Source organism: Boleophthalmus pectinirostris, unplaced genomic scaffold (assembly GCF_026225935.1).
Source record: "Boleophthalmus pectinirostris isolate CB_2022bp ecotype Guang Dong unplaced genomic scaffold, ASM2622593v1 HiC_scaffold_17, whole genome shotgun sequence".
NCBI lineage: Eukaryota > Metazoa > Chordata > Actinopteri > Gobiiformes > Gobiidae > Boleophthalmus > Boleophthalmus pectinirostris.
In genome coordinates, this window is record NW_026571115.1 from 6,527,931 (window position 1) to 6,544,567 (window position 16,637).

The 16,637-nt window shown below is 37.6% G+C and overlaps 1 protein-coding gene and 1 long non-coding RNA gene across 3 annotated transcripts; one reads left to right on the plus strand and one right to left on the minus strand.

Moving 5' to 3' along the window:
- Nucleotides 1-712: 712 nt before the first annotated feature.
- Nucleotides 713-16,169, minus strand: emc10 (ER membrane protein complex subunit 10). 2 transcript variants are annotated; one of them, XM_020933216.2, is made up of 8 exons: nucleotides 16,034-16,169; nucleotides 15,831-15,897; nucleotides 15,418-15,530; nucleotides 14,784-14,894; nucleotides 12,527-12,711; nucleotides 4,547-4,640; nucleotides 3,203-3,299; nucleotides 713-1,639 (listed from the first exon to the last, which is right to left on the minus strand). In XM_020933216.2, the coding sequence occupies exons 1-7, from the start codon at nucleotides 16,124-16,126 to the stop codon at nucleotides 3,213-3,215; spliced, it is 750 nt and encodes a 249-aa protein (XP_020788875.2). In that variant the 5' UTR covers nucleotides 16,127-16,169; the 3' UTR covers nucleotides 713-1,639; nucleotides 3,203-3,212. The 2 variants fall into 2 exon arrangements, with proteins under 2 accessions (XP_020788875.2, XP_020788873.2); XM_020933214.2 differs by lacking the exon at nucleotides 3,203-3,299.
- LOC129408683 (uncharacterized) lies at nucleotides 11,067-11,682 on the plus strand. The gene is made up of 3 exons (XR_008632077.1): nucleotides 11,067-11,138; nucleotides 11,207-11,298; nucleotides 11,619-11,682. It is a non-coding gene; the product is annotated as an uncharacterized LOC129408683 (long non-coding RNA).
- Nucleotides 16,170-16,637: the final 468 nt, after the last annotated feature.

Sequence of the window (16,637 nt, forward strand, 5' to 3'; positions counted from 1 at the left end):
TTATACATACGGCAGTGCAGTTTTCAGTCAATGGACATACTGCAGATTAGTAGTTATATAGATATCTGAGAGAGGGGACATATTAGCATAACCAAAAATGGTCAGGACTCAGACACCATCTATCTCCCATCTACAACTCCATCCTCAAACCTAAAACAAAGAGAAGGATAGGGTCAGGTCAGGGCCAGAGGTGTGAAAACATGCATCATGGGCCTGAAATCTTCTGCTAATATGATCTCTCACTCTGTACAGGTGAATAGGCTAACAACCAGAAACTGCGAACAAGAAGGGTGTTAGTTTCAGAGTAGTTAGCTCCTCCCTTCAGAAAAACAGGCATTCTGACTGTGAGAGGGGTCACCTCTCCACAGATCTGACTGGGACTGTAACTTGGTCTGGTTTGGTCTCCATGAAGATAGATTTAATACCATACTGAGAAACAGACAAACCAATAGAGAATAGAGAGAGCAATCTCAATAGAGAAAAACATTTGACGGACCCTCCACCCGAAAAATTACATTGCACCTTTAAAATGAACTAGTATGTTTTTCATGTTTTTAAGAGAGTAAAAATCAGGTACAGCTAATTTAAACTGGCTTCGCATTAATTTGATCAAATGTCTCTTTTAAAATATTCACATTAGCTCATCATAATCATAAAAGCATAAACTTTTAATTGGAAAACAATGCAAAAAACAATGGGACAATAGTATTAATCCAATTGTAATAAATATTTTTTATTAGTCGTATTAAACAGTCATTTCAGGCTCAATTTTCTCCTCTTACAGAGTCCATTCACAGACAGCATTATGTACAGCAGGTCACATGAAAACACTAAAGGGAGGATCTATGTTTGCTAAAATTATTTGATTAAAGGTCCTTTATTACAAAAATGGATTCTTGTGATCTTTAAGCCATGTTTAGATGTTTCGCAAAAACATACCCAGAGTTGTGTTTTGTTTTATTCACACATGGCCGTCTACATTTCCAAAGCTCTAAATGTTCTGTTCCACCGTGTGATGTCATGTATTGGTAATTTTCAAGGTAACAGCTACATTTTACCTTTAGTTCAGAAGAGATGGGCAACTCCAAAGCTGAAATGTCAATCATCCAATCAGAAAGCAGAATGAGCCTCACGTGACTCTCTCATTTGGGTTGTCAGTTCCAATGCTGAAATCCAGTTGGTTTAAACCTAAAATGCCTCTAAACCCCAGCACCTGCATCCAGTCATGACTCTGCAGCTCAGAGAGGGAATTATGGAGCTTCTGAGCTTTCACATGAGGCCTGTCCATAAACTGAGAATGAGACAAACTGGTTTAGGGTCTGGCAACTCAGGTTCAGTTGTGATTGTATATATATATTTTTTAAACATAAAGAGAACAGACTACATATCCTACTTTTAAGACTGGGACATACTATACAGAAAATGGTTCAGAAATGCCACAAAATAAGTACCTATCACGTTCCCAATTCAAGTAATTTACACAAACATAGATTTCCCCTTCTTCCATTCTTGCAGTGTGTCAACAGTTCTGAGCTTATCGGCCTCCCCCATTGGCTGCTCCGCCTCCAGCGCCGCCTCCTGATTGGTCCTGAGCTCCTGACATCATCAGGAAGAGAACGAGCGGCACGATGTACATCCACTGCAAACAGAAACACAAAGGGTTTACGAAAAATCCAATTTAGACAACGATTTGACTTTGTTTATTATATAGATTAGTGGTCATTGGTCATCCCTGATTAGTTTTCTGAAACCAAGAAAGTGAAGAAAAACTTTCAGGCTCAAAAGCGATATTAGAGTGAATTTGGCAGAATTTGTAAAGCAGATGCCCTTCCTTCCATACTCTGGCTGGAGTAGATAATGAGAGTGAAGTTTCATTCAACGCTTAACCCAATACACCATACCCAAAATATGACTTCAAATCTTATGATATGAGAACATTTAGGGCTTTTGGTATTTTCTTTTTACTGTAAGAAGACTTCAGCTGTGGTCATCTGGACACTGCTTTTGCAATCATTTTTTTTTTTCCTTTGGTGGAACTGGCTTGAAGCTGAAGGTGAGACTCATACACAACAGTAAAAAACCCATAAGGACGACAGCTAAAAAACAGGGGCAAGGCAGTTTCACTCGAAAGCTCTTCGGGCTGGGCTCGGTGAACTCAGACTAGGGTAAAGCCGCCTTAAGCCGCCATTGTCAAAATGAAAAAAGTTTCTGGATGGGAGCCACAACGTTTGCCTTGATCTATTCTAGATGTGTTACCAAGTCCCGTTCTCATGCATGTGTCCTCCACAAGCACCTGTCTTCTGCAGAGTTAGCATTTCAGCATTGGACCAAGAATACAAGTGTATCCTTCTCTGACTTTATGCATTGGCAAAAAAAGAAAAAGATGGAGAACAAGAACTTTGCGGCATAGAGCTATAAGGCAGAAAAAGTAGTACATCCACTAAAAATATACTTGTGTTAGAGCTAAAAATCAACAGATGTAAAAAAAATTATATGTATTTCAAACTATGTGGGGCACTGTACAGTTGTCGTGTTGTGGTGGTGGGAGTCATTTTTCGGATACATTTATCAAGCCTGTTCCATTCCCCATCTGTTTGGGCAGGACCTTGGATTGGAAGGAAGAGACCAGAACCACCCAGTGTCCATGACCACAGCTCTGCACTGAATCACCCCTGAACGGATGAGGAAATACATGTCTCATTTTCCTTTTACAAGAACCATTTGAGTCTGAAAAGTTTAAGAAAAAGAACTGTGAATATAGAAACAGAAATGTGAATGGAGTTCTCATTAGTGGCAAAACAAATGGAGAGGGTCATTGTTTTGTTGAAGCATTTGAAAAACACATTTTAGATAATTTAGCCATGTTCATTATGGTTAGTTCAAATCAACTAAACACATTTTTATTAATGTATTAATCTTAATTTAAGTAGGCTGGACTACTTTAAAAGGTGCACTATGTAACTTTTTGGTGGAGGGTCAAACACCTGCTTGTGTCCATTATTGCTCACCTGTAATGTGTATTTTTGCTGTGGAACATTTCAGGGAAGCAATAACATCTCCATGGAGACAAGGAATTAGCACACCCCTCACCTGACATTACACGGTGAACCTTTAAGTAACTGTTAAATGATTATTAATCTGTGACTATAAAGTTTAAAGCAGAACAGAAGCAGGACAGATGAGGCCACATAAGAGACTGTACTTCAGTGGGATCAGCTCTGCTCTCTGGCGCCCCCTGGTGGGGGCTGGGCCGAATTGGTAAGCATGAGGAAGATGGCGCCTCCCAGAATCAAATACCACTGGAACACAGCACAGAGCAGTTAGGGCAGTGAACTCACCACACGAAAGTCAGACAGGTCCATGAAGGCAGCACAGCAGGCAGGCTCAAAGGCATTCACAGTTATACTAGTCACCTTATTCCGGAAGTTTTATTATTCAGGTTATATTATTTTGTACGGAGCTGCTGATCTTTACAGCACATAAGTTCAATAGGGACGATAAAGGTGTTTTAAAGCCTCCAGGGAATAGGTGCAGTGTGACTTGTTTGTGCACATGAAAACTGAACATTTTACATAAATGAACCGACTTTATGTCATATATAAGATGCAAAACTTTTCCCAAAATCTCCACTGACATGAATGGGATTCCCGTTTAACCAGAAGTGCCCCCACAAGTTTAGGAGTTTAGGAGCATTTAAAGACAAAAGTGGGCAAAGTGGAATAAAGTGGATACAGCTGTATATGCTTAGACCTGGAGGATTATGGGAAACTGGTACTGTGACAGAGATTGTTTCATTTCTAATCATTGATGATCAGCTTTTTAATAGAGAGATATGTGGAGAATCCTGTTCTCTGGCAGTAAAAGCAAACAGTTTGGAGCAGACTTTGAACTTTTTTTTTTTTTTTTTTAGAATTTTTTGAGATGTGTGTGTGTGTTTTTCTTGAGATTCAAATGGTTTTATACTGTGATATTGTGTGATTTAACTGTTTGATTATTATTTGATTATGTTGCTGCTCCTTGTCCAGTCTCTAAATCTCAATGGGACCTACTGGTTAAATAAAAGGTAAAATAAAAAATAAATAAAAATAAAATGGCTGTGGTTTAAAGTGAGTATTGTTTGTCTTCAGGAAATATATCTTCAAAGTCATTTTATTTGTCTGCTAAATAAAATGAAACTGAAAACTTTAACATATCAAAAATAAAAAGCTCACTTGGCCTGGAAGCATCACCTGCTTGTGTCCATGGAGACAGACAAGTGAAAGTGCCATAGAGTGGAAAATTCCAGGCAACGCAATAACATCTCCAAGGAGACAAGTGGGTGGCGGGCCTCCAGCAGAAAAGTTACATAGTGCATCTTTACAAATAAAAATTGCAATTTTGACAGTAATAAAGCTGTACTGGACTCCATTGCACAGCACAGGACAGAACAAAACAAGCAAAGAGACAAACAGCACAACGACTGAGGTTTAGAGATGGCTTCATTCATTTTTAGGAGCTCAATAAATGAATAATGCAAAAAATAAATAAATAAAATATGGTTACTCACATATTTTGCAAAGAAGGATTTCTGCTCCTGAGGATTCTTGCCTTTCTTCTCCGTTTCTTGCTCCAAACGTTCCAGGAAGAGTGCAGTTTCGGGCCTGTACAAAAAAAATGAAAGTTTGGTTAAAATTAGTGCTGTCCATTAAAAGAGCAGCCATTCACCTTATTCATTATTATTTATTCTCTTTTACGAATTGAGTTTTGTGTTCCATTCATCCTCAGCCATAAAAACGAGGGCAAGTGTTGCCTCGGATCCAGAGTACACACTCACAATACTTTGTAAAGCATTGAGAGTGTGAGGGGCACCGTTTTCAGAGTGACTGACAGGTGGATTAAGGACACACGTGGTCGGTCAGTATCAGAAACAATAAAGTTTAAAAAAAAAAAAAAAAATCACAGGGACCTGAAAACCATGGCAGATTTATAAGGAAAAAGTACAGATACAGGGTCAAAAGATTACTCAAGTAAAAGTTAAAGTATCACATGAAAAATTGACTTAAGTAAAACTATTGAAGTACCTGTTTAAGAATGTATTTTAAGTAAAGGTTGAAGTATTTTGCAGAGAGTTTTAGAACAATGAAAGCATCAAATGTAGTGATTCTGATAAAGAATTCAGCTGAACTTAAGTGATTCAAATGATTTCTGTTTTTGTGTTTGGTTTGTTCAAAGTTGGGACGTGAACTCAAATGTGCTAAAAGAAATGTGCTAAAAAATAAGTCTCAGCCATTTCAGCAGTTCTCAAGTACTAGTAGTGAAGTTGAAAGTAGTGAAGTAAAAGTAAAAAGTATCCACTGTAAAGTTTGCTTAAAGGTACACTATGTAACTTTTTGGTTGGGGTCCATCACCTTATTGTTTCTGTGGATATGTCATTGCTCTGCCTGGAATGTTCCACAATGACATTAAACAGCTCTACACTTACATTTATTCAATTACTGATGGGTTTATAGATCAAAAAATACCTCGAAAAACAGGCATTCTGACTTTGAGCGGGGTCACCTCTCCACAGTGGCGTAACTTGGTCTGGTTTGGTCTCCATGATGACAGAAAGGTTTAATCTGTACTGTGAAACATTCCAGACAAAGCAATAACATCTCCATGGAGAAAAGTTTTTGACGACCCTCCACTAGAAAAGTTGCACCTTTAAGTAAAGTACAGATACCTCAAAAATTCTTCTTAAGTTTTGTACTTTTACTTTTGTACTTTCGTTACCTTCCACCACAGCTGATATAAATCTGTATTAAAAAAGTGTCAAGTTCATGTATTAACACAGACATCGTTGTTATGAATCAATGTTTGCGAGTGAATTTTTGCTTTTGTTGTTATCAGCTGTAACTGCAGATGCTCAGACTGTGATAACAATTTTGAAATTTGCTGGTATGTGTGTTTAAAATAATTTGTATGTATGTATATCTGCAATGAATAATAATCAAAAAGAAAAAGCTGAGCAGGAACAGGCTTAAGCGAGTGGACAGGAGCAACTTTAATATTTTAACTCTGATATCTTTGGCAATACACATAGGAAACAGCCCTGTTGGATTTTCTAACTCTGAACCAGCTTTAGGTTATGAAATATTGCCCAAGTTTCCAAGGAGGAATTCCGAGACGGATGTTTCCAGTTCAAGTTTACAACTTGGAAAATACAACAAACCACTGGAAAAGAGCAGAGGTCACCGAATGATCTTTCCATGAGCTCTGAAGTGGAATGTGGCTCAGTGTTGTGGTTCAAATGTGGTCCATTCTGAAAACTTGATTTAGTTTGTTTTCGAATATTGTTTGGGAGAATTTGCAGTAAATAAAGTAAATAATCTGACTTTGATCTTGAAGAAAACAGAGACAAGACAAAATGGAGGCCACAACAACATCAGCAACAACAGTGAATTAACTATAACTGTTAAAATGATGGTCTGATTTGGGTTTTCCTTCAGGAGAGGAGGGGTGATTTGTCTCTTGGGGTCTCCAGACATTCATAAATAACCCGAGCTGACAGGGCAGAAGACATTTTAAATCAGTATTAAGGGCTGAACCACTGTTAGCGTTACACACCCTTATGCTGTGTTCCAGACTTTGGGAGATCAGATATTTCTCTGTTGAAAATTATGAGCTCTGGCCTCAGAATGTTCCAAGTGAATGAACTCATACAAATACCATGGTTCATGCTCAACCAAAGAAAGGCTAAACAAATAAATGTAAAAAAAAAAATCTGTAACTAATTAAATTACAAAACACTGTTGGATTTAACCTGCATCATCTGTTTTCTTGGTTTATGTTGTGGTTATCCCCCAGATTCACTTTCTCTGGTGATTAACAGTTTTCTAATAAGCCACAGCTGAACTTGTCTCTGAAAGGGGAATCCCCGTACTGCTCAGCTCACCAGTGAGAATCACCAGTTCGAGTGGAGTTCCAGGGCATTTAGTTAACTTCAGCTGGAGGTGGAAAATATCTCAGTTGCTGTTAGGGAAAATAAGTGTTGTCCTAAAGAATCCTAAAGTTGCACAGAGAGTCAGGAGAAGTTTTTACCATTAATTCAGTACCTTGTGAACTTGAACTTGGGACCTGTTAACACGAGAACGCATGAGGGTAAAAACGACAAAATATTTTATTGGAAGTGCCTTTTGTTTAGACGGTGACGGCGTTTTGGGGCTTAAATACGCAAAAATCTGAAACCAGCGTCCAGAGTGGAAAAGTTGAATACGCTCCGCCGCTGTTTCCACTACAAATATTATCAGAAAAAATTGTGTGTTGTGTGTAAACATCCTGTAATTTTCAACAGGTTTTTCAAGTTTTCTTCACGAACTGCTTCTTGCTTGGTGTAAAACTATAAATTACGTATTAGAATACCAAATTAAGTCAAAATTTGAGAATCGTCAAATCCTGTCCAACGCACTAAACTTTTCTTCATGGAGATGTGTATTGCTTTGTCTGGAATGTTTCAGTGTGGCATTAAATCTTTCTATCTTCATGGAGACCAAACCAGACTAAGTTACAGGTCAGATCTGTGGAGAGGCGACCCCGCTTACAGAGCCTGTTTACACGAGAAGGCTTGCAGGTAAAAACAACAAAATATTTGATCAGAAGTGCCTTTAGTTTAGACGGTGATGGCGTTTTTGGAGCTTAAAAACGCAAAAATCTGAAACCACCCTCCAGAGTGGAACAGTTGAATACTCTCCGCCGTAGCGTTTCCGTCTACACTGCCCAAGACGCAAAACTCTGGTCAGATCTGCTCACGTCACCTACGCGTTTACATCACATGCAACTGTACCTAGCCACCTGGCATGCATACCCAATCGAATTCCACAATTACACTTTTGCGTCACCGTATGCACGCAGATTTCCTCTAAACGCGAAATAAAAAGTGAAGACCTGACGCCACTTTTGCATCTTCTGTTCAGACCGTCATCATATAAACTTAGCCTTGAACTCATATTTTCAAGCCTGACTCAGCTCCGATTTAAACCTCCTTGTATGGAAGCAAAGAAGGACAGCGTGGAGACAAGCTGACAGAGATAAAATGAAAAAAGCATAGCACGCTGCTTTTGAGATGAGTCAATGAAAGAAACTGATAAGATTAAATAAGGACAAATTCTTTAACAGTTGAATTTGGATGACACCAGAGCAAACCATGGAGAAATGTCAACAATGAACTGGAGGTGTCCTTGCAAAGACTATGCAGGAGATGCAAAATTCCACAACAATTACCAGTTGCCTGAATGCAACAAGAGATCAGGTTAAACGCCAGCTTTGTGTGTTGTTGTTTTTTTGGACAATGACATTCACTTTTAAATTCAGTGTTTTTCCTCATTGTATTTTAGTATAATACTTGTTGGAATAGGAGTTGCCTGGGATCCTGAGGACTGAAATACATGACCTATTTCTGCTGAATCAATGAGTAAAGTACTAACCTCTGTTCATAGGGCCAATGCTCCCTCATACACGGCAAAAACTAAAGGTACACTGTGTAACATTTCTCGAGGGGGTCCGTTTCCATAGAGATGTTAATACTTTAGATGAATACCATACTCTGGACAATTTAAACCAACCTGTCTTGCGTTCATACAACTAAAAGTGTTATTTATTACTCAAAAATATCTCAAAATTCATCCATTCTCTCTCTGTCAGTGGGTCGCCCCTCCACAGATCTATCCTGTAATTTGGCTTGCAGGTCTCTATTGAGGTTCACAAGTTTATGGCCATACTGCGGAACATTCTAGGCAGGTGACTGACCCTCCACCAGGCCAGTTACAGTTAGTTATAGTGCACCTTTAAAATTACCTGAATTGAGAAAGTTTTTGCATGATCTGAGTAAATTTCACTTAACAAGTAAAATTATCTACCCATGGAAGATTTTATGTGGTTAAAATATGAAAATACATCTTGCCAAGTTGCCACCCCTTAGAAAAACAAGAACTCTAAACTAATAAACAAAATCAGCTTATCTACTTATTTTGAAATACTAATATGACTTCATTTTTCATTTTGAATTTTTGAGCAGCAGCCAGACTCGAAGTCTTCAGCTGGAGGCCGGTTTAAGGAGCTAACATACATGTCCTCAACAAGACATTTACTTAAACCGTGAGTGGTTTAGTGGTTTCATAAAATATATTGTTTATTCAGTTTTTTTTTAACTGCATATGACAGGTTAGAGTACTCATTTCACTAACACCGAGTAAAATAATTGATTTTAAAAAGTCCTATGTTACATAAAATTGACTCTTGTGAGCTTTTTGTCGTGTTATAAAGTTATTACCTCTTCCAAAACATACCTGCAGTCATGTTTTGTTTCATTCACACATGTTTGAGTAATCCTTTATTATTACTTTTCTACAAGTCCAAAACTCAAAATCCTCAGTTCCATTTTGTGATGTCATATAGTGGTAGTTCTTAAATTAACAGCTACATTTTACCTTTTGTTCAGTAGAGATTGGCAATTCCAGGGCTGAAATCATCCAAATGATTCTAGTGAAGATGTATGAAGCTCTTCCTGACTGTATTGCCTCATGACATCACAAGGTGGAACATAGTATTTTTGGTTTGAGAGAAGAACTAAATATGCAGGATTTGTGTGTTAAAATGTGTGAATGAAAAAATAAAAACAATCGCAACTCCAGGTCTGTTTGTGAGGAAACAACATTATAACGTAGATCAGAAAATAGTGTAATAAGATTTTACTAAAAATCTTGTCCAATAGTAAAATTTTGGTTAAGTTTATAATTTCACTTGTTGGTTGGACAGAGGCTTCAGATGTGACATAATGTAGAGGGAACTCCAGAACTGTTACCAAGCAACCATAATGTAAACAAGAGTCAAACCATGTCTAAATTACACAAAAGTATGAATAGACTAATGAAAACAAATTACAACAACTTTATTGTGGTTAAACTGCCAAAAAAATATTTCTTGTGCATAAATGTTCCCTGCATGTTTGTTTGATTTTTCCTTTTTAGAAATCATTGCTATTTCCTGTATTTTTGTACTTTTCTTCACATCTTTCTCAACAAACTGATGTAAAACTATGCTAAATATCTACCATGGGTACTAACCAAACCATATCATAAATAGAAAAAACAAACACTCATGTCATATGCACTTTAAAAGCTGCATTGTGTAAATTTTCTGGTGGAAGGCCTGTCAAATCCTTTTCTCCATGGAGATGTTAGGGCTTTGAATGGAATGTTTCACAGTATGGCATTAAACCTTTCCATCTTCATTGAGACCAAACCAGATCAAGTTACAGGTCAGATCTGTGGACAGGCGACCCCGCTCACAGTCAGAATGTCTGTTTTTCCAGGTGGTTTTGAGCTATTAAACCATCTGTAATTGAATAAACTTAAGATAAAGCTATGTAATGCCATATGGTGGAACATTCAAAGCAGAGCAATGACATAACAGTTACACAACACCCCTTTGACCTTAAGTTTTGTTTCTTTATTTCTGTCCTCCTCTCTTAGTTGGTCTGATGATTCTCCAAGTCCTTCAGATAGAGGAAGAAACGCCAAATTCCTCCGATAACGAGTGAGTTTGAATTTTCTTTTTAACGATCAACATATTGGCATTTCTAACATTTTTTTTAACTTTCTCATCTCTTCACAGGGTTAGAGCTGAAGATTTATTCAGCTGTTCTCATGAGAGGCCAAGGAATCCTCCAAGATCTTCAGGCAGTGTCGAAAGAACGCCAGATTCCTCCAATACCAAGTAAGTTTGAATTTTTAAAAACGTATTTAATTTAAAAGGTGTGGAGATGTTACTGTTTTGCCTTGATTATTCCGCAGTATGGAAATAAACTTGGTAATCACAATAGAGATAGGTTAATAGTCAGATCTATGGAGAAGCAAGCTTGCATATGGTAAGAATTTATGTATTTTAATGTATTTTTGAGCTATAAAACACCTGTGACTGAACAAATGGAAGGGAGATATGTTTAATGCCCTACTGTGGGACATTCCAGGCAAAGAAATAATATCTCCATGGACACAAGCAACCTTAGAAGTTACACAGTGCGCCTTTAACTTTCTAATCTGCTCGTTTAGGGATGATGACTCTTCCTTTAGCTGTTCTGATGAGAGCCCAAAGAGTTCGTCAGATACGTCAGATTCTACTGAGTAAGTTTGAGTTTCATTTTTAACTATGAATTTATTGATGTATATAAATTTCCAATCCATTCAAACAGAGCTGATGAGCTTCAAAGACAATTTGCCAATTTGTGTATTTGGTCTGAGGAGGGTATCGTCAGTATGTAAAGCCAGAGCCACGAAATTCTGAGTAAGTTTGAATTTTCTTTTTTAAGCGGCTGTATTATGCTGATTCGACTTTTTGGAACTATCTACCATGTTATAATCCTGTTCCCAAATATTCAAATCATCAAATATTTAGGACAATGGACTATGTCTTTTGTTAGATTTATAATTAGATGCAGACAGAACGGAGCAGACTTATTTTTACATCAAGATCTGTTTGTACTGGGAGAATACAAAATTTCCTCGAATACATGGAACATGGCTGTTAACTTTGTGATTTTAAGTTAGATCTTAATTTTGTCCATAATAAACTGTACTTTTAACACGTGGTGTGTTTGTTTACAGAGACATTGAGCTGGATTGAAAAAAGGCACTCAAGAGGATTTACCCAGTTCCCCCCAAGCGTAACAAGGTTGAAATAAAATAGTTTTTGAATATGTTTTCTGAGACCACCTCATTTTCTGTTTTTAACTGTACATTCAGAGGTCAAAGGTGAACTCAGTGGTGATGGCTGTGATTGATAACTATTACCTCATCACACAGTAACACATACAAACACTCTCACTAATGGACCTCTGACATAAACAAGAGGAATGACATCTAAACCTTACAGCTCATTTGAACTATAAGCACAGTTACTACGTTTTTCCTTCGTAGAGCCGCATACATGTGCCCCCAGTGCGATGTCACTGCTAACTATATATTATGAGACAGAGAGTGTGTATACATGCACTGGAGTATCCCGGTTATGATCAGGTTTTTTGAGTAGCCTGGTTATGTGAGTGTCCATGTAGACACAGTATCCTGGATATGCCAGTATCCCAGTTATAAGAAACCAGAACACTCTCACAGGGTTTTTCTGATAGTATCCAGGATACTGTGGCTTGTAGACGCAATATCCTGATTTCTCAAAACTGGTGCTGCACTGAGTATGTGTGAACTAAAGTGACTAAAGTTCTTTCTTGAAAGTATGTCTTCATTTTTGTCGTTAAAAACCTGTAAAAAGCCTTAAGATAGCAAAGTTGCTACATGTTTAGCTCCTTGCCATATCTGTGCCATAGTTACCACAGCAACCGCTTTAAATATCCAGGATAATGGTGCATGTACACAGGAATATGAGTGTCCTGGTTTTTCTAAGAGCATGTAAACACCAAATAAGGCTCATAAACAAGATACTCGCGTGCATGTAAACGCACTCAGTTATCCCAAACGTTCAGCCCTACAATACGGACAGACCCATGAACCTGACTGACCCGGGGGCACTGGTGGGGGCCATGACGGTCAGGGTGGTGTTGAAAACCTCCAGGTCGACCTCATCCTCCACCTCTGTCCCTCTGCAGGCGCCAGGGACCGTCACTATGGAAACTCCAATCAGGACGCCCGATACATCCGTGTGCAGCGTCAGGACGTCGCTCAGGTGGGACTCTACCATCGCACACTGGACAAAAGGAGAGGAGAGGGTTTGAGTAATGAGTCTGACATTTCAGTAACAGTAAAAGTAGAAATGTCAGGACTAGATTTTTAAAAGACACTTGAAAATGAGTATGTCTGTGTGGCCCCATAATCACACAAGGAAGTTAAAGGTGCACGTTGTCACTTTTCTGAGTGCCTGTCATCTGCTTGTCACCATGGAGATATTAATGCTTTGGCTGAAATGTTCCACAGTATGGCATTAAACTTATCAACTTGCATGGAGACAAGCAGGGACCTCACCAGGCAAATTTACAGGTCAGATCTGTGGAGAGGTGACCCCATTAACAGTAAGAATGCATTTTGGAATTAAAACACCTGCGAGAACGAATCAAAGATACGCAGGTTTAATGTCATGCTATGGAATAATGTAGACAGCAATGACATCACCATGGAGACAAGCAGGTGCTAAATCCTCCACCAAAATAGTTCCATAGTACATAACTACAACAGGTAGTAGTCGTCATCTGTAACCTTTTTCAACCACACATAGGAATTAGTTTTACTTAAAAAGGTCAAATCAAGAAAGACTGTCAAAGAATGTTACCCAGTAAAGAGTACATAACATTATAATATGGTGGTGTGACATTAATGCGTTAATTATGATTAATTACGTTTAATTACAAAGAAAATAATGCATTAAAAACATTAACGTGCATGCAAAACAAAACAGAATGTTTGTCAGTGCACCATGTCGTGGTACGCCAGTTATATTGATGCACACAGTTCCGGCTACAACAACAATGGAGCATGAAAGCGCTCTGGGTCTGCTGAATGGTCAATTTCTATTCAAAAAACTACTGATGGAAATATTAACAAAGACGTCGTTTATTGCAAATTGTGCAGAAAAGAGTTTGCATATCACAGAAGCACCTTAACCCTACGATACAATTTAAATGCAAAACATGTGACAGAACAAGAAACTGCTGGAGCTGTTGGCTGGAGCAGTTCCGGTACAAGTACAAACAAGAGGTGTGAGCAGCCCAAACCCAAAAAAATGACGGGCTTCAGGAAGAAAATGAGTCGACACCGGAAACACTAACAAATTCACTTATATTTTTAACCATTTGCTCTAGGTCAAGAAGTCAAGATGTACACAACGTTCAGAAGGTAACATCTTAAAGTAAAATGGCACTTTAACTTTAGTCTCTTCAATTTTTAATAGAGACCTTACCTTTGTCTACTATTTTGAAATGAAATGCAATTTATTTTTTCCAAGACATTTTTCTGAGAAACTTTTCCAGACATTAAAAGAGCCTGAGTTTAAAAGTCATGTCTGTGTTTATTATTTGAAGTCATCCACTAAAATTCATTTACATAAAATACATTTTGCTTTTGGGGCAAATCTTGATATGTGATTAATTGAGATTCATCAATTACAAAGATTTTTTATTTTTTTTTATCAAGTCCACCCAAAATTATAATGTATTATGTATACACAATTCTAGAAAGTTGTTGTACTGTGTGATGTGCAAGATAATGGAAATGAAAACTATTAAATATGTCACTTTTGGTTGGGGGTGCATCACCTTTTTTTGTAGTAGTAGTAGTACTTTTTATTATCCCTGTAGGGAAATTCTCCTCTGCATTTCACTCATCCTTTCAGGAGCAGTGGGCAGCACATGGGGCGCCTGGGGACCTATCTCTATGATCTTGTTGCTAGGATTGGTCAGGACTGCCTTAGCTAGAGGATTTAACCGGCTGCATGTTTTGGGTTGATAGGGGAAACCAAATGTCATTGCTCTGCCTGGAATGTAGTCAGTAGACATTATGACTTTAAACAACTTTATTAAATTACAGGTGGTTTTATAGCTCAAAAATACCTAGAAAAACAGACATTCTGACTGGTTGCCTCTCCACAGATCTGGTTTGGTCTCCATGAGTATAGAAAGGTTTAATGCCGTACTGTGGAACATTCCAGACAAAGCAGTTACTTCATGGATAAAAGTTTCTGACAGACCCTTCACCCAAAAAGTTACATGATGCACTTTTAAACCTCGTTTAACATCCTTGAATAAAAACAATGATGGAGACTCTTACAGCTCTGACGAAGGCTGTGAGGTATCCGTCCATCTGCCTCTCTGTTCTGTCGGGCTGAAGTGAAACTCGAGGCACTCTGATCTTATACAGGCCGTCCACTGCTGCCACCTCCTGGAGAAGAGGGAAAACAACATGTTAGTTACAAGGCATTTTACATTGAGCACATTTCATACAAAACAGCAACTCGGTGTGCTTTTATTACAGAATAAAAGAAAAAATACAAGGATCATATTTATTATATGTATTTTTAAAAAATATATATTTACTGTATGTTGACATTTTTAAACAAGCTTTGAAGCAGATAGAGAGAATAATATTACTCAATAATACAACTCAAATTGTTTATTTGTTTTACCATTTTGATCTCATAATTTGGTTATAACAATACTTTTGGCTATGTGCTTTAGAGTCTGTGTAGTCCAGATAACAACTGACAATTAAATGTGAAAAAAATAGTCAATGATTCAGTTTAACTGTTATTTAGTTATGATTATTCTGATTAACCATTGCAGGCCCACAGACTGCCACACACAAATACATTCGGTGGATAAATGTCTTGCCCAAGGACACCACAGCAAAAGGCAAAACATTGTACCAACTGTCTTTTATCCAATATATAAGTGCAGATATTCACCTTGAGTCTGATTCTGTCCTCCTCTGAGAGTTGGCTTTGAGAGAGGGAGACACTCTGCTCTCGTCCAGGTTTTAAAATCAAAGATCCTCGAACACGAAAGTTTGTCACATCATCTGAAACAAAAGAACAAGTTAAAATGTGTAAAACTTAAAATATGTAAAATGGTGCACTTTTATATTTGCTTTTTATTTTGATTAGTTAATTCCCCTTAATTTTAATCATTGATTCGTAATTTCTGCAGGTCTTATGCAATATAATTCACTCTCCAGTTAATACAGACTTTCCCATTAATGTCATATTAGTATTAGTTGAATGTAGCAGGTTAAGGGCAGTGCTATTTATTTTTGCTGATATCGCGAGAGAAAATAGTGGTATGAATTCGGACAAAAATACAACAAATAAAATATTCTTACCAGCTTCAAATGAATGTTCAAGTGGAACCGAAAACCCACTTAATTCGGCGTCCAAAGTGTCTCCAATCTGCAAAATAAATGAGACTTACGTTAGCTGTCAGCGGCTAATGCTAACACATGCTAACACATCACTGGTCATTCACTTGTTTATTTATCGTTTCCTACGTTAATATTACTCGAGACAGAGAAATATTTAAACTTACCCGCCTCCCGTTGTTGCAATTTACAAATCTGGCAATAAAAAGGAAATATATAGAAGATAAAACAGCGAAATGAATGGATATTGAACGAGCCATTCTGACAGATGCAGACACACCGGAATAGACGTTTTGAACTACATATCCCAGCATGCAACGCACTTCCGGTGGGTTTCTGCAGCTTGTGACGTTGTTATTTTAATAGATCCATGCGTTGGATGCGAAGGTGGGAAAAAATAAAAAATAAAAAATAAAAAATAAGGATGCAAAGGTGGGCCCAAATTTGTCGTGTTTCAGTCCCTTTTGTCCTCTTATATAAATTCTCTAAATTACTGCACAAATCCCAAAGCCTTGAAAACAAAAGCACTTTGTATGGAATTTGAAATATGAATGTATTTATTTACTTTTCTACATTTGTACATGCACATTTATATATTTACACTGTGATGCATATGTGTGTTATTAATTACGCTGATCGAGCCTTGTGAGCATATGAACTCTTAAGCCTCCAGCAATGTTTTTGTTTATACCATTGTATATTACATTGTATATTTGAAATAATAATTTAAAAAAAAGGATGCAAAGGTGGGTAGTATTCAGGTACATTTTG

Coding starts and splice junctions, on each gene's coding strand:
- emc10 (XM_020933214.2), bottom strand. CDS start 16,126: ATGGCTCGTTCAATATCCATTCATTTCGCTGTTTTATCTTCTATATAT. Junction 12,712..14,783: donor TCACAGCCTTCGTCAGAGCT/GTAAGAGTCTCC, acceptor CCTTTTGTCCAG/TGTGCGATGGTAGAGTCCCA. Junction 4,641..12,526: donor GCCCCCACCAGTGCCCCCGG/GTCAGTCAGGTT, acceptor TTTTTTGTACAG/GCCCGAAACTGCACTCTTCC.